The sequence below is a fragment of the Nicotiana sylvestris genome, chromosome 3 (assembly GCF_000393655.2).
Source record: "Nicotiana sylvestris chromosome 3, ASM39365v2, whole genome shotgun sequence".
Classification (NCBI taxonomy): Eukaryota; Viridiplantae; Streptophyta; class Magnoliopsida; order Solanales; family Solanaceae; genus Nicotiana; species Nicotiana sylvestris.
Genome location: NC_091059.1, coordinates 185,414,571 through 185,437,437, shown reverse-complemented (window position 1 = coordinate 185,437,437; position 22,867 = coordinate 185,414,571). Strand labels below are relative to the sequence as shown.

At 37.9% G+C, this 22,867-nt stretch overlaps 1 protein-coding gene across 1 annotated transcript; it reads left to right on the top strand.

The window, feature by feature from the left end:
* Nucleotides 1-509: 509 nt before the first annotated feature.
* Nucleotides 510-4,405, top strand: LOC104243066 (triacylglycerol lipase OBL1). Its single transcript, XM_009798192.2, has 5 exons — nt 510-1,014; nt 2,075-2,310; nt 2,416-2,449; nt 2,741-3,525; nt 3,966-4,405. Exons 1-5 carry the CDS (start codon nt 600-602, stop codon nt 4,221-4,223), a joined length of 1,728 nt encoding a protein of 575 aa, XP_009796494.1. The 5' UTR covers nt 510-599; the 3' UTR covers nt 4,224-4,405.
* The last annotated feature ends 18,462 nt before the right edge of the window (nt 4,406-22,867 follow it).

Below are 22,867 nucleotides of genomic sequence, written 5' to 3'. Positions count from 1 at the left end.
TGCTAAGTCTATATATGTTATTGCATTTCATTTCTACTAGTGACTTTTACATGACATTTTAAAAAATACCGAAAAGTAACCGAACCGTACTGATACCGAAGAGAAAATGACATGATTGGATGGTTTCAAAAGTTTAATTTTGGTTATACATAATAGAATCGAAAAATTAATATGGTACAAATTTTATAAATATAACTGGTGAAACCAAACCATTGACACCCCTAGCGTCACGTTACCCCCGGTGTGGGTCAAGTTGTAATTGTGGGTATGTCAGCCCAAAAAAAGTTTAATAGCCCAAATTTTGAAAGATTCTATTTGGATAAATTTATGGCCCACAATCTAGGATGGACAAACATTTTAGATAGGAATTTTCACAGCTATGACGGTTGACAATGACGATAGTGTCTGGTACTCCATTTCCTGACGTATCAACATTCGTTCCCATGCTTTGGTACACGTGACACCTGACTTTATCCTTTCTCAAAACTTGATATAAATTCATTCAAACTTATCATTAAATGTTTCCGAGCCATTCATTAATTAATCTTTTAAGGTAGTGCAAAATTCCAATAAGTTGCTTCACTAAGGTTATTACAGAAATGGCCAGTACTAAAATTGATGACAAAGTCAGAATTCCTGGTCCTGGGAATTCAAGGTTCTTAATTGTGAGCCACAAAAATGGAGGAATTTGGGACCTCGTACGCTTCGGCGTATGGGGCAACAAAGAAAGCGGTGATAAATTTCTTCAATATTCGGCCGGCGGTGGAGGAGTCCTTGAGGAACATTTAGTGCGTGCCGATGATAGTGGCGGAAGCGGCGGTGGTGGACCTGGTGGTGACAGCGGTGGCGAGGTGCCTGATCATAGATGGGTAATATTTGTGTCCATTATAGTGAGGAAATTAATCGCCATTTTCGGTAAACCAATGGAGTGGACTGGCTATCTCGTGGAGTTCTTCCTCAACCTTTTCTCTCTCAATGGCAATTTTCTTGGCCTTGCCTACAATATCTTGCATGGTAATACCAACAGTTTCTTACTTTTTTAAAGCTTTTATATATATATGTGCACATTCATGTATGCATGTATATTTTGTATTATTATACTCGGCACGGTTTTGGTTGTATGAGTTATTTGGGAATTAAGGATGTTGATTCATGAGTTATATATCAGTCACATGTTCCATAAGGTGCTGATTTTGCTCTGGATGATTTAAAAGTAGCTCTTTTGTTCCGCATTTTGGAAAGGCATTCTTATAAAAGTGATATTCTTGCCATTTGGAAGATGCTCATGATTGATTTGAATATTTGCTTTCGAAATTAAGGAACAAAAGTCTATTTCCTGTAACAATCTGCCGTTATTTCAATGCTTCCATATTTCCCCCCCTGCTATGCACTACCCTCTAGCTACCATCACTTGACACTTCAGCTACTAAATGATGATTGAAAGTGAGGTAAAACTGAGGGCAGACTTATCTTTAAGTTAAATTTTTTCCAACAGAATATGTGAGAGCAGTTTCATCCGTTCTCCAGCCGAGGGTCTATCGGAAATAGTCTCTATGCTCTTCCAGGGTAGGGGTAAGGCTGCGTACATCTTACCCTCCCCAGACCCCACTTGTGGGAAATTATTATTGTTGTAAAATACCTGAGAGCAGTTCTAAAAAGTGAAAAACGTGGGTCTCATGATTTTTCTGAGTTTGTTAATCTAGATCAGAGTTTTCCTTTCAAGAAAGTGAACGACTATTTTGAACTAACATAAAGTTTGAGTAATTTAGTACGGCAAGGATTTAGCCAAAAATTGCTTCTCTGAAAATTTCTGTCATTTGCATGGAAAATGATTATGAATTGTCTGTATATGAGCATGGTGAGTATCATAGAAAAGTTCATTTCACATCAAAATGCATAGATGTTTCTTCATTTGCATTACTGAATATGATGATATGCCTACTGAGTGCTGACTCAAAACATTGTGTGGTGCTTCCAGTATTGGGAAGATGAATTGTGTCCATTTCCATTAAGATCGTGAGTTTTATATCTTCAATAATTATCGATTCATGAATGAAATGTTTCATGGAAACAGGTAAGGTAGTGATGCCACATAGAGGCTCTGAAACGTTTATAAGTGCTATTGGGCATCTAGATGGGCGAATAAACCTATACAAGAGCGAGACATTGACCAAGGAAATTGGAGAACCTGATTTCTGGCAGAAAATAGGAATAGGACACCGAGCCCTTATGGACCTCTGTATGATGGCTTCAAAGTTGGCTTACGAGAATGAAAAGGTCGTCCGGAATGTTGTAAATCTTCACTGGAAGGTTATGTTATGATTCGATTTTTCCTTTTCTTTTCATTTTGATTGTTCTTTTACTCTAACTGATGGGCTGCAATAAGCTTAATACTTTCACTGCTTTCCATAACAGATGCATTTTGTGGATTTCTACAATTGCTGGAATGGTGAGAATTCTACCTTTAGCTTGCCTTTCAGTCATATAAACTTACACATCCTTTTCCAGGGGATACTTAATCTATTACGTGTGGCAAGTTGCCAGCTTTCAAGGGTAAAATAAAATTGCATTGCAAACTCGCCTTCCTTCCCTTTTATTTGTGCATCACTGTCAGTGATTTATTTTCTGCATATATGGAAGCAAATTTTGACTCCTTTCCTTCATCTTTGTTGTCAATAGTTATGGCATTTTCTGATTTGCTGGACTATTTGCTTTTGTTCCTCTGTACTTTCTGAAACAGATTTCGAGAAAGAGATGTCCACCCAGGTTTTTATGTTATGCGATAAGCCAAAAGATGCAAACTTGATATTAGTTAGCTTCAGGGGCACAGAGCCATTTGATGCTGATGACTGGATCACTGATTTTGACTACTCTTGGTACGAGATTCCAAAACTGGGGAAAGTACACATGGGATTCTTGGAGGCCTTAGGTTTAGGGAACAGAACAAATGCCTCCACATTTCATGAACAACTGTTCGTGAATAATCTAAAGTTCGCCAATTTAGAAAATGTTGATGCAACTATTCCTCCTTCAGAAAGTTCTGAATCTTCTACCTCATTCAGTGATTCTGATGCACACACTGGGTCAGATCAGTCCTCTGACTCAGAACGGCCTACTGATACTGGCAAAAAGAAGTTTAGGCTAGATATTCCAGAAAGGACTGCATACTATGTTGTTAGAAGTAAACTGAAAAGGCTACTCAAAGAGCACACGAATGCAAAGTTTGTTGTTACGGGCCATAGCTTGGGAGGAGCATTATCTATTTTATTCCCGGCAGTCCTAGTACTGCATGAAGAGGTGGATGTCATGGAACGATTATTGGGAATATACACATATGGGCAGCCAAGGGTCGGGAATAGGCAGTTAGGAAGGTTTATGGAAGCCCATTTGGAACATCCAGTCCCGAAGTACTTCAGGGTTGTTTATTGCAATGATCTTGTTCCAAGATTACCTTATGATGATAAAACATTCCTTTATAAACACTTTGGGATTTGCCAGTACTACAACAGCTTATACATTGAGCAGGTAACACTTCAATGCCCTATTCTTCCTGCATTTATCTTTTCTCAATTTTGCTCTTCAAAGCTTTGCTGTCCTTTTAGAAATGTCAATAGGCATGCAATGTTGCAGATACTAAGTAAATAAAAGTGTGTTCTCTCTAATAACTTAAGCTTTTAGTCATTGGTCACACACTTCGACATGGTAACAGAGCAGACAGAGGTCTCACCGCCTCCCATTATAAAAAATGAATTTTCCGGGGCGTGTTGAAGAGACTAAGTAAACAAAATGTGTTTTCTCTAACAACTTAAGCTTCAACATGCAACACAGTTTCCTCTAATATGCATTCAGGCTTCTCAGATGATGCAAGTTTCCTATAATATGCATTCAACTTTATTAATCATAGTGTTAATTGTGAAGATGAATGTGTGTGCTGTGTATTGATATCTTTTCCTTGTTATGTATAGAACGTCAATGAGGAACCAAACCCGAACTATTTTGGGATGAGATTTCTGGTACCACTGTATCTGAATGCTGGTTGGGAGTTAATCAGAAGCTTTACTTTGGGTTACATGTTTGGATCCGAGTATGAAGAATGTTGGGAATCAGTGATGCTTCGTGCGCTAGGACTTTTTCTTCCTGGTATATCTGCCCACAGCCCAGTTGATTATGTGAACTCTATCAGACTTGGAAAGGCGAGAAGTACACAGATGTCATCCTTTTAGAAAGCTTTTTGTCACAAATAGTGGTTTTATAGCTGGACAATATCATGCATTTCTTATGAGGCTTATGCAGTATGTGTCCTGTTTGATTTTTGAAGGTTTGGTTTTAGTGTTTATGTATTGACAATAAACTTATTTCAGTTGTTTTATAAGAGATGGATTTGCATAAAAGATATTGTTCCTCTGATAATCGTATTAAACTAGTTGTGTCTTCAGTGAGGCGAATAGATCTAAGATTGTTAGATGGTGTACATACTAATAATTTGGTTACATTGCAAAACTGTAAAAAGATTTTTGCTATGCTATTTTGTCTATGTTGATTATATTCCTTGAACTGTGAATATGAAACTAGAAAGTAACACTCTACATATTTCACTCAAGCATTCCAAGGGTGTCCAATTTGACATACGTAGACCTTTTTTGGTTTCCTTACTAGAATACTCATTCCACTTTTCTTTTTCACCCGAGACAAAAAAATATTCACTATATTTAAAATGGGTATAATTCATAAGAACAAAATATAATCTCGAAAAGAGTAAATTGCACGTGTACAAAATTTATTAGATGTACAAATTTAGGCATAAGCAGAAAAGGTTGATATAAATTAGTACCTTTTTATATTAAAAAAATGTAATTTACTATAGAATACAAAGAAGAAGCAATTACTACTACTAGGAACAATCAACGGATGAGGTTGTTTTTCTCTTAATCAAAAATTTTGGGTTCGAGCCCTTGGTATGGAAAAATTGTTGGTAGGGAAGCTTCCCTGAATGGGGCTCTATGCAGTACAAATCCGAATATAGTCGGGCTCCAATGCGGATACGGGACACTGGGTGGAAAACCAAAAAAGAATTGTAAAAATAGCATGGACTAATCAGTTTTCGGATTGGTAATTGAAAAATAGCCAGCATTTGCAAAGTCATTGAAAAATAGCCACTATTTTGCTGCAAGTTCAAGCATAATATACTGGAGATTGGAGTACCTGTGTATGAACTTCCAGCATATTATGTTGGACCATTATTTTATGCTGGAATATTTTTTGGACTTTGAACAATGTTTTTGTTCAAATTTATCTTTACATAAAAAGTGGCTAAATTTCGATTACTTTTGAAATTGTGGCTATTTTTCAATTACCACTTATACATCTCGCTATTTTTGAATTTCACCCAAAAGAACTACTACTATACGTGGATCCTCAATGACCCAGTAACCCATGTGGGAGATGTGCGAAAGATTGCGTATAGGTATTCGTAACACGCAGCAGAAGACAATAACAATCCTAGGTAGATCTTTTTGTGTTTAAAATTTATTTACATGTCAAAGATCGGATCTAAGACGTACCTGGTGAAGAGAGTCTTGTTTCAAAATTTCTTCGATAGTGCGAAGACTCTATGCGTATCCACACCGAGACCGATCCTTTGCTATCAACTCTTTGATCAATGAAACCCGCGAACAAATTGAACGAAAAACTTGTGCTGAAATTTTTCTCGAAAATCTCAACTCAAATTAGAAGAACAAGAAACACTTTTCTTGTAATTGTATTTTCTCTCTTGGCTTGGTATGACACTCTCACTTTCACAAAGTATTTTTTCTTCTCAAGAATTAATGATGGCAAATTTTGTTCCATCACCCTTTATATAGCATCACCTATAAACCCTTTTCCTATTTGGTTGAGGTAATGATTTATTTGGGGTAAAGTTTATTCCAAAAATAAACTTCATGGAATTTTATGAAAAATTAGAAAATCACGTAACTAATGAAAACGTGACTGCCGAGTCCTTCACGTCATTCCTCCAACTCAAAGTTGGATTCTCTTATTTATGAACTTTTCATATATAAGGAAAATATTAATTCCATTCCAAATGGGTTTGAATTTGCCGAACATCCTTTTTAGGACTTTACACGTAAAGTTATCCAATTCACAATTGGATTCTAACTCATAAACCTTTTAAATTAATATTATATATATATATATATATATACTCTTATATAAATAAATATTAATTAAATATATCAAATATATATATTTTAACCAAGAGTTTTATTTAATTTTCTATTCCAAATAGAAAACTTCAATTTGTTCACAATATTAATTATATCCTCTGTGCTAGCAAAGAATATAATAATATTTCATTTGGACTAATAACTAAATGTATTTGACTAATTAAATTCCTTAATTTAATAACCAAATAATAAAATAATTAATCCTCTAGCAAAGATCAGAACACTCGTTAGTGTGCGACCCCATAAGTTCAATACTAAACCGGTAGTAAATTGACCACATCAATATACTAATCAAGGGTGACGTCTAGCAACACTCCTTAACGACCGGATAACATGAAGTATACAATTTACTCTCAAGAACCAGTAGAAGAATAATGTAGTAATTCCTTCTGTACTTATAGCTCTAGGTCACCCTAGGATATGGTTCAACTGTCAAATCCAAATAGGTGACCAACTATGTGTTCATGTCAAATATAATCGACCATTGAATGACCTAAGAAACTCATTTCGTCTTTCATTCAATTGCCCTGGCCAAGGTCTTAGTTTGGTCGTTTATAATTCATGACAACATGGAGCTTAAACTCATTACCAAGAGTTGACAGATTCCATCTTGATCAATCACTAATTCTACAAGTATTTAATCATACCCAATATCCTTTCAACTATCGCCCTAGGGCCATAGATGTCTAGTATCAAAGCACAAGAAATAACTTGTCAATTGCTATGACGATCTCAGGTCAAAGGAAATTTTTACATCACATTCTTCAAGAAAATATCCTATTGACAGTTTATGGTAATTCTAACTATTAGGAATTATCCAATGATACAGTTCAATGATCATATCTCTATATGCATAATCTATCTATGTGGTTTAGTTAATGAGATCAACTAATCTTTATCCCATAAAGACGATCACATAAATATTGATCTAACCGGATTACTAATGTCCAAATTAATAATCGTACGATCAAGAACAAATTTAGATTAAATTATAAGAAACTTTACTCTCATTATCATGATCTCCATCATGATGACAAGTCTCAAAATTTTAATCAAGGACCTTATCAAGTTAATCAAACAATTAAAAATAACTATGATAAAAGAATATCAAATGCCATATATTTTTATATCAAATAACGTTCACAAAAATATGTTCAAATCATCAAATATGATATTGGATCTAGGGCATATCTACTATATACCTAACAATCTCCCACTTGCACTAGAGCCAATCGCTCTTGTACTTCATCCCAATTTTCACTTGTGCTTGTCAAACTCCTTTGCACCAAGAGCTTTAGTGAATGGGTATGGAGCATTTTCCTTCCCATCAACCTTTTGAATCTAGACGTCTCCACGTCCAATGATTTCTCTTATCAAGTGAACCCTTGGCAGAACGTGTTTGGATTTTTGGTGTGATTTTGGTTCTTCTGCTTGAGCATTGTCTCCAGTATTGTCACATAACAGTAGAATCGCACCTTCTATTGAAGGAACCACACCAAGTTCAGTTTAGAACTTTTCCATCCATACAGCTTCCTTAGCAGCTTCACTAGCTGTTATATATTCTGCTTCAGTCACTGAATCAACTATTGTAGCTTGTTTGGAACTTTTCCAACTCACTGCACCTCCATTTAAGGTAAATACATAACCAGAAATAGATTTGCTATCATCTTTATCTGAAAAGAAACTTGCATCACTTTAATCTTCAAGTTTCAACTCAGAATATCCATAATGAGGAATTGGTCTTTAGTCGTTCTTAAGTACTTAAGAATGGTCTTCACCACCTTCCAATGTTCCTCACCAGGATTTTCATGATATCGGCTAGTCACTCCAAGTGCATAAGCCATATCAGGATGTGTACATGTCATAATATACATGATAGCTCCCACTGCACTAGCGTATGGGATCCTACTCATGCATTCTCTCTCTTCAGGTGTTTTAGGACAATCCTCCCTACTGAGAGTAATTCCAGTGCCTATCGGTAGATAGCCTCTTTTGGAATTATCCATATTATACCTCTTTAAGATGGTATCAATGTACAAAGACTGGGAAAGTCCAAGCAACTTCCTAGATCTATCTCTATAGATCTTTATTTCTAATATATAAGCTGCTTCTCTCAAGTCTTTCATGGAGAACTGTTCAGATAGCCAAATCTTGGTACTTTGCAATACCGGTATGCCATTCCCTATGAGCAATATATCATCAACATACAACACTAAGGATATAATTGTGCTCCCACTAACCTTTTTGTACACACAAGGTTCTTTTTCGTATCTAACAAAATTGAACTTTTCAATTGTCTTGTTAAAGCGAATATTCCAACTTCGAGAAGCTTACTTTAGTCCATAAATGGATCTTTGTAGCTTACAAATTTTATTATGATTAGACGAAGATGTGAAACCTTCAAGTTGTGTCATGTACACATCCTCTTCTAGCTCACCATTAAGGAAAGCTGTTTTCACATCCATTTGTCATATTTCATAATCATAGTATGTTGCTATAACAAGCAAAATCCGAATTGATTTGAGCATTGCCACCGGTAGAGAAAGTCTCGTCATAGTCGACCCCTTCTTTCTGACGATATCCCTTGGCAACAAGATGGGCTTTTAGGTCTCCACCTTTCCGTCTGCTCCAATCTTTTCTTAGAAACCCATTTACAACCTATATGTTTTATATCCTTTGAAGGTTCAACTAAAGTCCATACTTTATTTTCCTTCACGGATTCCATTTCGGATTCCATGGCCTTTTGCCATTTCTCATAATCAGAACTTTGTATAGCCTCTTCATAGGTCTTAGTGTCATCATCATTATGATCAACCTCATTTGATACATCATCTTGTACCACTAGATTTAATCTAGTTGGTACATAACGTTCTCTTGTAGACCTTCTAAGAGATACTTGTACAGCTTGTTCACCTTGCGGTGGATTTGGTTGGTGTTCAATTTGGTTTGAAACTGGTTCATTAACCTGTTCTTGAACTACATTTAGTTCTTGAACTTCAACAGTTGAAGATGGAAACTTCTGTGACAACTTCAAAACATCCAATAAAGGTTCTTCAACTTGGGTCTCATGATCTTTATTTTGTGTTGATTCATTAGTTTCTTGAACTTCATCAAGTTCTATTTCTCCATTATAATTTCCTTCTAAAAGAAATTTCCTTTCCAGATAGCTTGCTCCTCTAGCCACAAATACTTTATGATCAGAAGGGTGATAGAAATAATATCCCATTGTTTCCTTAGGATACCCAATGAACCTACACTTATCAGATCTTGAGTCAAGTTTATCAGACTATAGTCTCTTAACATAAGATGGACAACCCCAAACTTTAATATGTTTAAGGTTAGGCTTACATCCTTTCCATATCTCATATGGTGTTGTAGAGACTGACTTAGTGAGAACTTTATTAAGTAAGTATGTTGCTGCTTCCAAAGCATATCCCCATAAATTTATTGGAAGATCAGTGAACCGCATCATAGATCTCACCATATTTAATAAGGTTCAATTTCTCCTTTCAAACACACCATTGTGTTATGGTATTCCTAGAGGTGTCCACTGTGAGAGAATCCCATTCTCTTTGAGATATTTGGTAAAATCTTCACTAAGATATTCTCTACCTCTATCAGACCTTAGTACTTTGATACTTTTACCAGTCTGCTTCTCAACTTCACTACGGAAAGATTCAGACTTGTGTTTCATAAGATACACAAATCTATATCTTGACATATCATCAGTGAAGGTGATGAGATAAGAATATCCACCCCTAGCTTGATTTTTTATGGGCCCACAAACATCTGTATGAATTAGTCCCAATAATTCAAAAGCTCTTTCTCCACTTTCAGTAAATGGAGATTTGGTCATTTTTTCCTTTGAAACAAGATTCACAAGTTGGATATGATTCAAAATCATATTTGTCAAGGTACCCTTCCTTGTACAACTTGTTAATTCTTTTTTCTCCAATATGACCAAGCCTACAATGTCAAAGGCATGTATGATTTACTTGATCATCTCTTTTCCTCTTAAAACTTGAAACATGCATAATTGAGTTAGCATTCACATTAGGTAAGACATAAACATCATGTTGGAGATAGCTATTCACATATAAATTATCACCATAATTAATAGAGCAAATACCATTGCCTATAATAATGTGAAAATCGCGTTTGTATAATATAGAAGCTGAAATTATGTTCGAAATAAATTTAGGAACGTAATAACAATCATCCAACATAAGTACTTCCCGTAGGCATTATTAAAGAAATTGATCCTACGGCTACAGCTGTAACTTTTGCACCATTTCCAACTTGTAGATTAACTTCTCCTTTCTTTAGCCTCCTACTTATCTTGAACCCTTGCAACATATTACAGATGTTATAACCACTGCCAGTATCTAATACCCATAGTGAAGAATTAGTAGTAGCTAAAGAAACCTTGAAAATATTTTTCATTAATGTCTCACCTTGTTTCTTATCCTTTAGAGTTGCAAGATACTCCTTACAGTTTCTCTTCCAATGTCCTTTCTTCTTACAGTGAAAACATTCAGCATCATATACTAATTGCAAGATCAAATCTTCAGAAAGCTCTTTACCCAGCTTGTACCCCAACTTCTCATGTTCTTCAGTAAGAATAATCATATGATTGAAAATGGGTCCAACTGGAGAGTTTTCAATGTCCAACTATGTATCAACCATCTTCTTAAGATATTCAATGATTGCAGTCGGATCCATATTATGATGTTTCCTCTGGAGTTCAGAACTCATAAAAGCGAGAATGATGTGTCTAACAGCAAGGCATTCTTCCAAGTGTTTCTGATAAACCTTGGTACCTTGAACATCATTCTCTGGTGGGATTATCTTTGCAGGCTTATCGATCACATCAATGAGCATTTCATGCATAAGAACAATTCTCAAATTTCTATACTAGTCATTAAAGTTTGGTCCTACCAACTTGTTGGTCTCAAGTATTTCACGCAGTGATATAACAAACATATTGAGAAATCTAAAATATAGAAAAGAAAAGGCAATAATATAAGAACATATTTGCTTATATCATAACGACATGGACTTTATCTAAATGATATTTCCACTAATTATTTTAAACTATTTACCCTTATTATAGTTTACGAAATCTTTATTTTTGTTAGTGGAGTAAAGGAATCCTTTAACAATATGTATGAGCCCCTTGGAAGTCAAGTCGTTTCTCACATATATTTTAAAGGTAGGTACTCTTACCAATTGTATCCCCATATAATTTCCTTAAATAGCTCTATGTCAAATAGTCCCCTGGTAGTCCGGTCAATCCTGTTGGCATAGTTGAGTTGAACCATCATGATAACAAAGAACTTATTAAATTTTATACTCCCCCGGTAGTCCAGGCGTCTAGTGTATAATTGAATAATTCTTTCAATTCATGCATCTAATGCAATAAATAATTTTCACATATTCTCGAACTATAAGTCTCCTGGTTGTCAGGCCGCTCCTTATAAACGAGAAATAAATAAAATTATTTACTTTGATGGATAGCTTTACTATAAAATATCTTATATTTTATTATTTAAGAACTCAAATTTTAGTAAGAGAGAATAGTTATTAAAACAACTTTTAATAACATGATGATCAAATCATTTATAGCACATGAATTTAGGTCAAGTTGTCTACATGCTTAGTCCTAAATTAATTTACAACACATGTAATAAATAATTCAAAATTATGTAACGAACAAGCACGTGACATAAAAACGAAATTCAACATTCTTGTAACATGTTTAATCTATATATCACATATATCACAAAAAAGTAATTCATGCCAGAATATCATTATTAATTAACATCTCATGAACTAATAACAATAAAATTATATAATCTATTATAGATTCCCGTCGTATCTAATACAAAAATTCAAATTCAAGTTATGAACTATCCTAATAGTTATATGAATACATATTTTATCCACAATAAAATAATATCAATATTCAAACAATTTGACTATTGCGCAAGACACATGTATTATGGTTTGAACTCTTCAAATATAATATTAAAATATTTCGTAAATAAATTTTAGACACAATAAACCACGACTCTGATACTACTAAAGGATTGCGTATAAGTGTTCGTAATACACAGCGGAAGACAATAACAACCCTAGGTAGATCTTTTCGAGTTTAAAATTTATTTACATGTCAAAGATCGGATCTAAGACGTACCTGGTAAAGAGAGTCTCGTTTCAAAATTTCTTCGATAGTGCGAAGACTCTATGCGTATCCACACCGAGACCGATCCTTTGCTATCAACTCTTTGATCAATGAAACCCGCGAACAAATTGAACGAAAAACTTGTGCTGAAATTTTTCTCGAAAATCTCAACTCAAATTAGAAGAACAAGAAACACTTTTCTTGTAATTGTATTTTCTCTCTTGGCTTGGTATGACACTCTCACTTTCACAAAGTATTTTTTCTTCTCAAGAATTAATGATGACAAATTTTGTTCCATCACCCTTTATATAGCACCACCTATAAACCCTTTTCCTATTTGGTTGAGGTAATGATTTATTTGGGGTAAAGTTTATTCCAAAAATAAACTTCATGGAATTTTATGAAAAATTAGAAAATCACGTAACTAATGAAAACGTGACTGCCGAGTCCTTCACGTAATTCCTCCAACTCAAAGTTGGATTCTCTTATTTATGAACTTTTCATATATAAGGAAAATATTAATTCCATTCCAAATGGGTTTGAATTTGCCGAACGTCCTTTTTAGGACTTTACACGTAAAGTTATCCAATTCACAATTGGATTCTAACTCATAAACCTTTTAAATTAATATTATATATATATATACTCTTATATAAATAAATATTAATTAAATATATCAAATATATATATTTTAACCAAGAGATTTATTTAATTTTCTATTCCAAATAGAAAACTTCAATTTGTTCACAATATTAATTATATCCTCTGTGCTAGCAAAGAATATAATAATATTTCATTTGGACTAATAACTAAATGTATTTGACTAATTAAATTCCTTAATTTAATTACCAAATAATAAAATAATTAATCCTCTAGCAAAGATCAGAACACTCGTTAGTGTGCGACCCCATAGGTTCAATACTAAACCGGTAGTAAATTGACCACATCAATATACTAATCAAGGGTGACGTCTAGCAACACTCCTTAACGACCGGATAGCATGAAGTATACAATTTACTCTCAAGAACCAGTAGAAGAATAATGTAGTAATTCCTTCTGTACTTATAGCTCTAGGTCACCCTAGGATATGGTTCAACTGTCAAATCCAAATAGGTGACCAACTATGTGTTCATGTCAAATATAATCGACTATTGAATGACCTAAGAAACTCATTTCGTCTTTCATTCAATTGCCCTGGCCAAGGTCTTAGTTTGGTCGTTTATAATTCATGACAACATGGAGCTTAAACTCATTACCAAGAGTTGACAGATTCCATCTTGATCAATCACTAATTCTACAAGTATTTAATTGTCACGACCCAAACTGAAGGGCCATGACTAGCACCCGACCACACTTGCCGAGCACCAACGTACATTTCATCTAACCTTCATTATTATCTTTTAAGGCTAAAGAGATCAATATAAATGGTAGACCTAGATCATGGACAACCAGCAATAAAATATGACGGCATGAACATACATAGCAGGGGATGACCAGACAATCAAGAAACTACATATAAGGTATGAGCTACCACGCTACTATGAAAGACTATACAACAAAAACTAGCCGACAAGGCATACCAAACTATACATGAGCCGACACCTGTCTATGAGCCTCTAAAAGAACATAAGTGTTGCAACATAGCCGGAACAGGGCCCCGACATACCCATAATGTCTATAACAAAAATTGCATACCAAGACCAAGGCAAGTCCGGAGAAGGGATCTCGCCAATCACCGCTGAACTGGACAGTCTACTGTGGTGGGGGAGCTGCACCTGTCTGTCTATCAGGACCTGCAGCACGACATGCAGCGTCCACAAATAAAAGGACGTCAGTACGAATAAAGTACTGAGTATGTAAGGCAAGGAACCATAAATACGATCAGTAATGTAAGCAAGGATAAAGAATATACCACCTGTAACATCTTAGTACCTCTGAGGGCTACTTACATGAAATGCATGATACATATGTATAAATACATAAACCTTTAAAGCATTCGCCTCTGTGGGCATCATCATCATCATATCGTACCCGGCCATAATAGGCTCGGTAGAATCGTACCCGGCCACGTGGAGCTCGGTAAAACCCAACTGATCAGTGGTTGCACAATAGGTGCCGTACCCGGCCAACTATAGCGTGGCTCGGTAGAGTAAAATAGATACATATATATAATGCATGCTCGACTCATGGAATCACATTCTAAACCTTTCGGAGTGACGTAAGGTCGGTATCCTCTGTACACGTTATTAGGACTAACTCTTCACTATGAACCTTATAAGAATCAGGAAGTACCAACAACATTGATAACATAAGACTAAGAGAAGCAACATTAACATCAATCGTTCCATAAGAGGGAAAACAATGTAAGTACTGCTAGCTTCTAAGAGTAGAGTATCTTGGAAGATCGTTCATTACATTATGTGCAATCGGAGTCGTGCAAAAGAAGGAAAGGGATAGCCTCACATACCTTGTATATACTTCCCCAATCTCAAGCTATGCAATTGTCAAAACTCCTTAGTCTACAATAAGAGAAACGATACTATCGTTATCATTTAAGCGTCATAACTATTATGTATCGACCACAACCTATTTTACGATGAAACGGACAGCACCTCCCCTATATATATGACCTCACACCATTCAAAATAGTCACCAAACAGCCCAAACAACATCAATAATAAACATATTGAGCCTCCCAATATAGTCCACACACAGCCTAATCACTCCATACATACGACGACCACCATAGTCGTGTCAAACAATCTGGAAATGTTACGAATAACTATCAGCCCATAACCCTACATATATATGGTGTTTCCCCACACCCTTCCTCCTCCAAAACTCCACAAGATAGTAGTAAAATACGCAGCCCAACAACAACGCAAAACAGTCCACAAAACAATAACATTACTACCAAACCTTTCGATATATATCTCACAAGTTCTAGCTTCAATGGCTTAGCCGCAACTTGGATAATCTTAAATACATATAGAGTAAGAGGTTCCTTACCTTTATACAGAAAGAACAACTCCAATTTGACCTTAAATTTCCATGAAATATCCCTCCAATGCTGCCACACAACAAAAAAACGAAACTAGCGATCAATTAGTGTTTTTCGGCACTAGAATCACTTTAGAAGGCTTGAAATCACCTAGGATTGATATTAAGAACATGAGGGAGTATTTACAGAACATAAACCCTTTAAAACAACCTCCCACACGGGCTGGAACGACACAAAAATGAGCAACAACAAGAAGAACAAGAGACTTACTAGCGCCACGGAATTCCCGACACTTGATTTGTGTTGTTTGCCCTTTTTTTGGGTCTTGAATCTTGAGAGAACCTTGAGAGGATGTTCCTAGGGTTCTAAGGTCTGAAAATAGTGAAAAGAAATGACTTAAAACGGGTTGTAGTCATCCTATATAGGTCCAAATATCTTAAACCGACTTAGTGGGCCCCATAGAGAGGTGCTTGGCGCAGTCTCGCGAAAACGCGAATATCTCTCTACTCCGAGATCGTATCGATGAACGGTTTAATGAGTTGGAAACTAGACTCATAGATATTTAATTTTGTGGGTATATCACCCCGTAATTCCTTGTAAATTTTGAGAAAAGATTAGAAACATTTGACCTAATGTTTAAGTAAAATTATGAACCTAAGTTGCGACAACTTTTGTCGACTTTTGTTTCATAACTCGTTTGACTTCAAGACTTATGATACGGATATTATATGATTAAAATACCTTAATAAATGACCTCTTGAGTGTATTAAGCACCGCTAGATTACCTGAAAATACGAGTTACAACATCCTTGATTCGTTTAACTTCTAATACTGGTTAATCACCCTTATACACTCTTGTATCACTTAAGACCAATAGGATTGACTTCTTATCATCTCAAAGATAATTCCTTCTTGGATTTATGTTAACTAATATATGGCATGAACTAACACATGTGGATATGGGTTGTAACACCCTCCCCCCTTAGGAACATTCGTCCTCGAATGTAAGGGTTTATGGGGAGTTTAAATCATCGTGGATTCCAATGGAAATTTCCGATCAATTTTCCCCTATAAAATGGTCACTAGCAAAACTTGCAAGTAATTAAGCCCAACATATGGTTTCACAAGTCTACACAAAGCATTATGCGTATTTACATTATCTACATATCATCATTTTGTATTAAGGAGGAGTATTCTCAAATTATTGCTTACCTCATAGAGCCGTTTCTTCTTCCAATGTATCCTGTCTTCCACCAGCATCCTTGTTATCTTCATTCTGGAATAAGTAAGGGTATTTTGACTTCATCTCCTTTTCTGCTTCCCATGTCATTTCTTCCATATTTTTGTTCCTCCACAATACTTTGACGGAAGCTACATCTTTTGTTCTCAGCTTGCGGACTTGCCGATCTAATATCGCCACTGGCACTTCTTCATATGATAGGTCCTCTGTAACTTGTACATCTTTGATAGGGACGACTCGAGAAGGGTCTCCAATACATTTTCTCAACATAGATACATGGAATACCGGGTGGACAAATTCCAATTCGGATGGCAATTCTAACTCATAAGCAACCTGTCCAATCCGTCGAAGAATTTTATACGGCCCGATATACCTTGGACTCAGCTTACCTTTCTTCCCAAAACGCATAATACCCTTCATTGGTGAGATCCTCAGGAAAACCCAATCACCAACCTCAAACTCTAGATCACGACGTCGGACATCAGAATAAGATTTTTGCCTGCTTTGTGCCGTCCTCAATCGCTCCTGTATCACTTTCACCTTCTCAATAGCTTGGTGAATCAAATCTGGCCCATATAATTCTGTTTCACCGACTTCGAACCATCCAACTGGTGATCTACATCTCCTCCCGTATAGTGCCTCGTATGGGGCCATTTTAATACTGGAATGGTAGCTATTGTTATAGGCGAATTCTATGAGTGGAAGATGATCATCCCAATTCCCCTTAAAATCTAGAACACATGCTCGTAGCATATCTTCCAGTGTCTGAATGGTACGTTCAGCCTGTCCGTCAGTCTGCGGATGAAATGCAGTGCTGAGATTTACTTGTGTGCCTAAACCCTTCTGGAAAGACCTCCAAAAGTTAGCCGTAAATTGAGCTCCTCGGTCTGATATAATAGATATGGGCACACCATGAAGCCTAACAATCTCCTTGATATACAACTTTGCATAATCTTCAGCCGCGTAAGTTGTCTTCACTGGCAGAAAATGGGCACATTTTGTAAGTCGATCAATTATCACCCAGATGGAGTCAAACTTATGATAAGAGCGAGGTAATCCAATAATGAAGTCCATATTAATCACCTCCCACTTCCAGGTCGGAATCTCTATATTTTGAAGCAATCCACCGGGTTTCTGATGTTCTATCTTTACTTGTTGACAATTGGGACACTGGGCTACAAATTCAGCAATAGACTTCTTCATATTATCCCACCAATACTGCTCCTTGACATCATGATACATCTTTGTCGAGCCGGGATGGATGGAATATCGGGATTGATGAATCTCATTCATAATCTTCTCTCGCAACCCTGCCACATTAGGCACACACAATCGGCTCTGGTATCTCAGTGCCCCATCTTTTCCGATCCTAAAAGCCATACTTTTACACTGTTGAATGCTTTCTCTTAATCGTACTAAGATAGGATCTTCATATTGTCGTGCTTTTACCTCGGCTACCAAAGATGATTCTGATGTATTCTGTACAGTAACACCTCCGTCATCAGAGTCTAACAATCTGATTCTCATATTGGCTAGCTGATGAAGCTCTTTAATCAACCCCCATCTACCTGCCTCAATATGTACTAAGCTTCCCATTGATTTACGGCTGAGAGCGTCTGCCACAACATTGGCTTTACCGGGATGATACAATATCTCGACGTCGTAGTCTTTCAATAATTCAAGCCACCTACGCTGCCTCAAATTCAACTCTTTCTGCTTGAAGATGTATTGTAAACTCTTGTGATCTGTGTAGATGTCAACATGGACGCCGTATAAGTAGTGCCGCCATATCTTCAAAGCATATATTACTGCAGCCAATTCCAAATCATGGGTTGGATAATTCTTTTCATGCTTCTTCAATTGTCTTGATGCATAAGCAATCACATTCCCATGCTGCATCAATACGCACCCCAAACCTATACCTGAGGCATCACAATATACCACATAACCTTCTGTTCCTTCAGGAAGAGTGAGCACTGGTGCAGATGTCAATCGATTCTTCAACTCCTGAAAACTACGTTCACAAGTGTCAGACCACTGGAATTTGGTAGCTTTTTGTGTTAACTTAGTCAATGGTGATGATATAGAGGAAAATCCTTCTACAAACCGCCTATAATATCCTGCTAGCCCTAGGAAGCTGCGGACTTCTGATGGTGTTGTAGGTCTCGGCCAATTCTTTACTGCATCGATCTTCTGAGTGTCGACACTAATACCCTCATCAGATATCACATGGCCAAGGAATGCTACTGAGTTCAGCCAGAATTCACATTTGGAGAGCTTAGCATATAACTTACGATCCTGAAGCGTCTGTAATACTATCCGCAAGTGGCCCGCATGTTCCACCTCCGAACGAGAATACACTAGAATGTCATCAATGAATACAATCACGAACACATCAAGATAGGGCCTGAATATAGTATTCATGAGATCCATAAAAGCTGCTGGGGCATTTGTTAGCCCGAACGACATCACCAAGAACTCAAAGTGCCCATATCTTGTCCGGAAGGCCGTCTTTGGAATATCCTTCTCCCTAACCCTCACCTGATGATACCCTGAACGTAAATCAATCTTAGAGAAATACTTGGCACCCTGGAGTTGGTCAAACAGGTCATCAATTCTTGGAAGTGGATACTTGTTCTTTATAGTAGACTTATTCAACTGTCGATAGTCGATACACATCCGTAACGACCCGTCTTTCTTCCGCACGAATAGGACTGGTGCACCCCAAGGTGAAGTGCTAGGCCTAATAAAGCCCTTATCCAGCAAGTCCTTCAACTGCACCTTCAACTCTCGCAACTCTGCCGGGGCCATTCTGTATGGAGGAATAGAGATCGGTTGAGTGTCAGGCAACACATCAATGCTAAACTCAATCTCCCTTTCAGGAGGAAGGCCCGGGAGTTCATCTGGGAAAACATCTGGGAATTCGTTAACCACAGGGATTGATTGTAAAGTAGGCGGTTTCGCCTCCGCATCCCTAACGCGAACGAGATGATAAATGTAACCTTTTGAGATCATTTTCCTTGCCTTAAGATAGGAAATAAACCTACCTTTCGGTGTAGCAATGTTCCCTTTCCATTCAATGACGGGTTCACCCGGAAATTGGAACCTAACCATCTTCGTACGACAGTCAACATTTGCATAGCATGAGGCCAACCAGTCCATTCCCATTATCACATCAAAATCAACCATTTCTAACTCAAATAAATTTGCCGAGGTTTGACGACTACAAATCATCACAGTGCAACCTCTATATACCCTTCTAGCAATCACAGAATCTCCTATCGGAGTAGATACCGCGAGGGGTTTACTTATCAATTCAGGTTCAATGCCAAACTTATTAGCCACAAAGGGTGTAACATATGATAATGTAGATCCCGGATCAATCAGCGCATATACATCATAAGAAAATACAGATATAATACCTGTAACAACATCTGGAGACGACTCGAGATCCTGTCGACCTACTAGAGCATAGGTTCGATTTTGAGCACCACTCGAACTCGGCACTGCACCTCTACCCCTACCACGACCTGTCGACTGCTGAAAACCCCGTGCTGGAGGTCGAACTGATGAGGAAGAACCAGACACAGATCCAGTCGGCTGAGCCATACCATCACCTCCTCTATTAGGACAATCCCGCATCATATGGCCAGGCTGCCCGCACGAATAGCATGCATCAGAACCTCGACGACACAGTCCAAAGTGGGCCTTGCCGCACTGATCACAATGTGGTGTTGGGGGTCTCATCTGACTAGTATCCCTGTGATGTTGCGAGCCAGATGCCCGCGAACTCTGACCTGGACCAGAATAGGATCGATCATATCGAGGCCTCTGAAACTGTGGAGGAGCACTAGCTACAGGTGGCGCCGAACTCCTCGAAAACTGTGGCCTGATGCGGCCTCTGAAGTCATCAGAATACCCTGCAAATCTCGCCCTCTTATGCTGGCCTCTATCCTGCTCCCTAACTGCCCTCTGCTGGCGCTTACGATCCTCTAGGGTCTGGGCATAAGCTTGAATACGGGAAATATCCATGCCCTCCACCAAGGAGGCTGTCGTACACTCATTTATTAGATGTGGTCCCAACCCATTCACGAACATATGCACCCTATCACTCATCTCGGCCACCATATGGGGAGCATACCTTGCCAAAGAATCAAACTGCATACTGTACTCTCGCACACTCATATTACCTTGTCTAAGGTTCAAGAACTTATCAGCTCTAGCTCGTCGTATCTCAACTGGCAAGTAGTGACGAAGAAAGGCCTCAGAAAATTCCTTCCACATAGCTGGAGGAGGGTTCGGACCCCTGGATCTCTCCCAACTATCATACCAGAGAACTGCTAAATCCCGTAGCCGATAAGAAGCCAACTCTACTGCCTCTGTATCACTAACATGCATAACCCGAAGTGTACGATGAACCTGGTCAATAAAAGTCTGTGGGTCCTCCTTGGGGTCTGATCCGGTAAACACTGGAGGGTCTAAATTAATAAAATCACGAACTCTTGTACTAACTGGTTTCTCAGCAGCACCTGTATTCTGCCTCTGAGCCTGAGCAGCTACCAAGCTAGTCAATAACTGCAAAGCACTCTGCATATCCTGGTCTGGAGTGCCAGACGGAGGAACTGGAGGCGCTGGGTGCCTTCTAATATCCTCTGGAGGAGATGGAGTAGATGAGGTATGAGAGGGCATCTCACTTTGAGCCTCACTTTGTCCTGCTCTGACTTGGGGCACCTGACTGGTACCCTCTCCCGCTGTTGTATCAAGCCGTCTACTAATCGTTTGCTTCCTAGTCGAAGGCATCACTGAAAAAAACAAGGTGAATATTAGAGACAAACACTTACGACTCAACTCTACGCACGATCTAGATTCAGGAAGAAGGTAACAACCCTAGATGTCATGTAGCCTCCTGATTATAAATGTGGCGCGCTACACATCCATAATCAAGACTCTACTAGACACGGCTCATAGACAACCCCTAGGACAGACTTGCTCTGATACCAAGTTTGTCACGACCCAAACTGAAGGGCCATGACTAGCACCCGACCACACTTGCCGAGCACCAACGTACATTTCATCTAACCTTCATTATTATCTTTTAAGGCTAAAGAGATCAATATAAATGGTAGACCTAGATCATGGACAACCAGCAATAAAATATGACGGCATGAACATACATAGCAGGGGATGACCAGACAATCAAGAAACTACATATAAGGTATGAGCTACCACGCTACTATGAAAGACTATACAACAAAAACTAGCCGACAAGGCATACCAAACTATACATGAGCCGACACCTGTCTATGAGCCTCTAAAAGAACATAAGTGTTGCAACATAGCCGGAACAGGGCCCCGACATACCCATAATGTCTATAACAAAAATTGCATACCAAGACCAAGGCAAGTCCGGAGAAGGGATCTCGCCAATCACCGCTGAACTGGACAGTCTACTGTGGTGGGGGAGCTGCACCTGTCTGTCTATCAGGACCTGCAGCACGACATGCAGCGTCCACAAATAAAAGGACGTCAGTACGAATAAAGTACTGAGTATGTAAGGCAAGGAACCATAAATACGATCAGTAATGTAAGCAAGGATAAAGAATATACCACCTGTAACATCTTAGTACCTCTGAGGGCTACTTACATGAAATGCATGATACATATGTATAAATACATAAACCTTTAAAGCATTCGCCTCTGTGGGCATCATCATCATCATATCGTACCCGGCCATAATAGGCTCGGTAGAATCGTACCCGGCCACGTGGAGCTCGGTAAAACCCAACTGATCAGTGGTTGCACAATAGGTGCCGTACCCGGCCAACTATAGCGTGGCTCGGTAGAGTAAAATAGATACATATATATAATGCATGCTCGACTCATGGAATCACATTCTAAACCTTTCGGAGTGACGTAAGGTCGGTATCCTCTGTACGCGTTATTAGGACTAACTCTTCACTATGAACCTTATAAGATTTAGGAAGTACGAACAACATTGATAACATAAGAATAAGAGAAGCAACATTAACATCAATCGTTCCATAAGAGGGAAAACAATGTAAGTACTGCTAGCTTCTAAGAGTAGAGTATCTTGGAAGCTCGTTCATTACATTATGTGCAATCGGAGTCGTGCAAAAGAAGGAAAGGGATAGCCTCACATACCTTGTATATACTTCCCCAATCTCAAGCTATGCAATTGTCAAAACTCCTTAGTCTAC

What these genes read in the sequence shown, in the direction of transcription:
- LOC104243066 (XM_009798192.2), top strand. Translation starts at nt 600, where the DNA reads ATGGCCAGTACTAAAATTGATGACAAAGTCAGAATTCCTGGTCCTGGG. An exon ending in TGCCTACAATATCTTGCATG is followed by an intron (nt 1,015 to 2,074) that starts GTAATACCAACA and finishes TCATGGAAACAG; the next exon opens with GTAAGGTAGTGATGCCACAT. An exon ending in TTTCTACAATTGCTGGAATG is followed by an intron (nt 2,450 to 2,740) that starts GTGAGAATTCTA and finishes TTTCTGAAACAG; the next exon opens with ATTTCGAGAAAGAGATGTCC.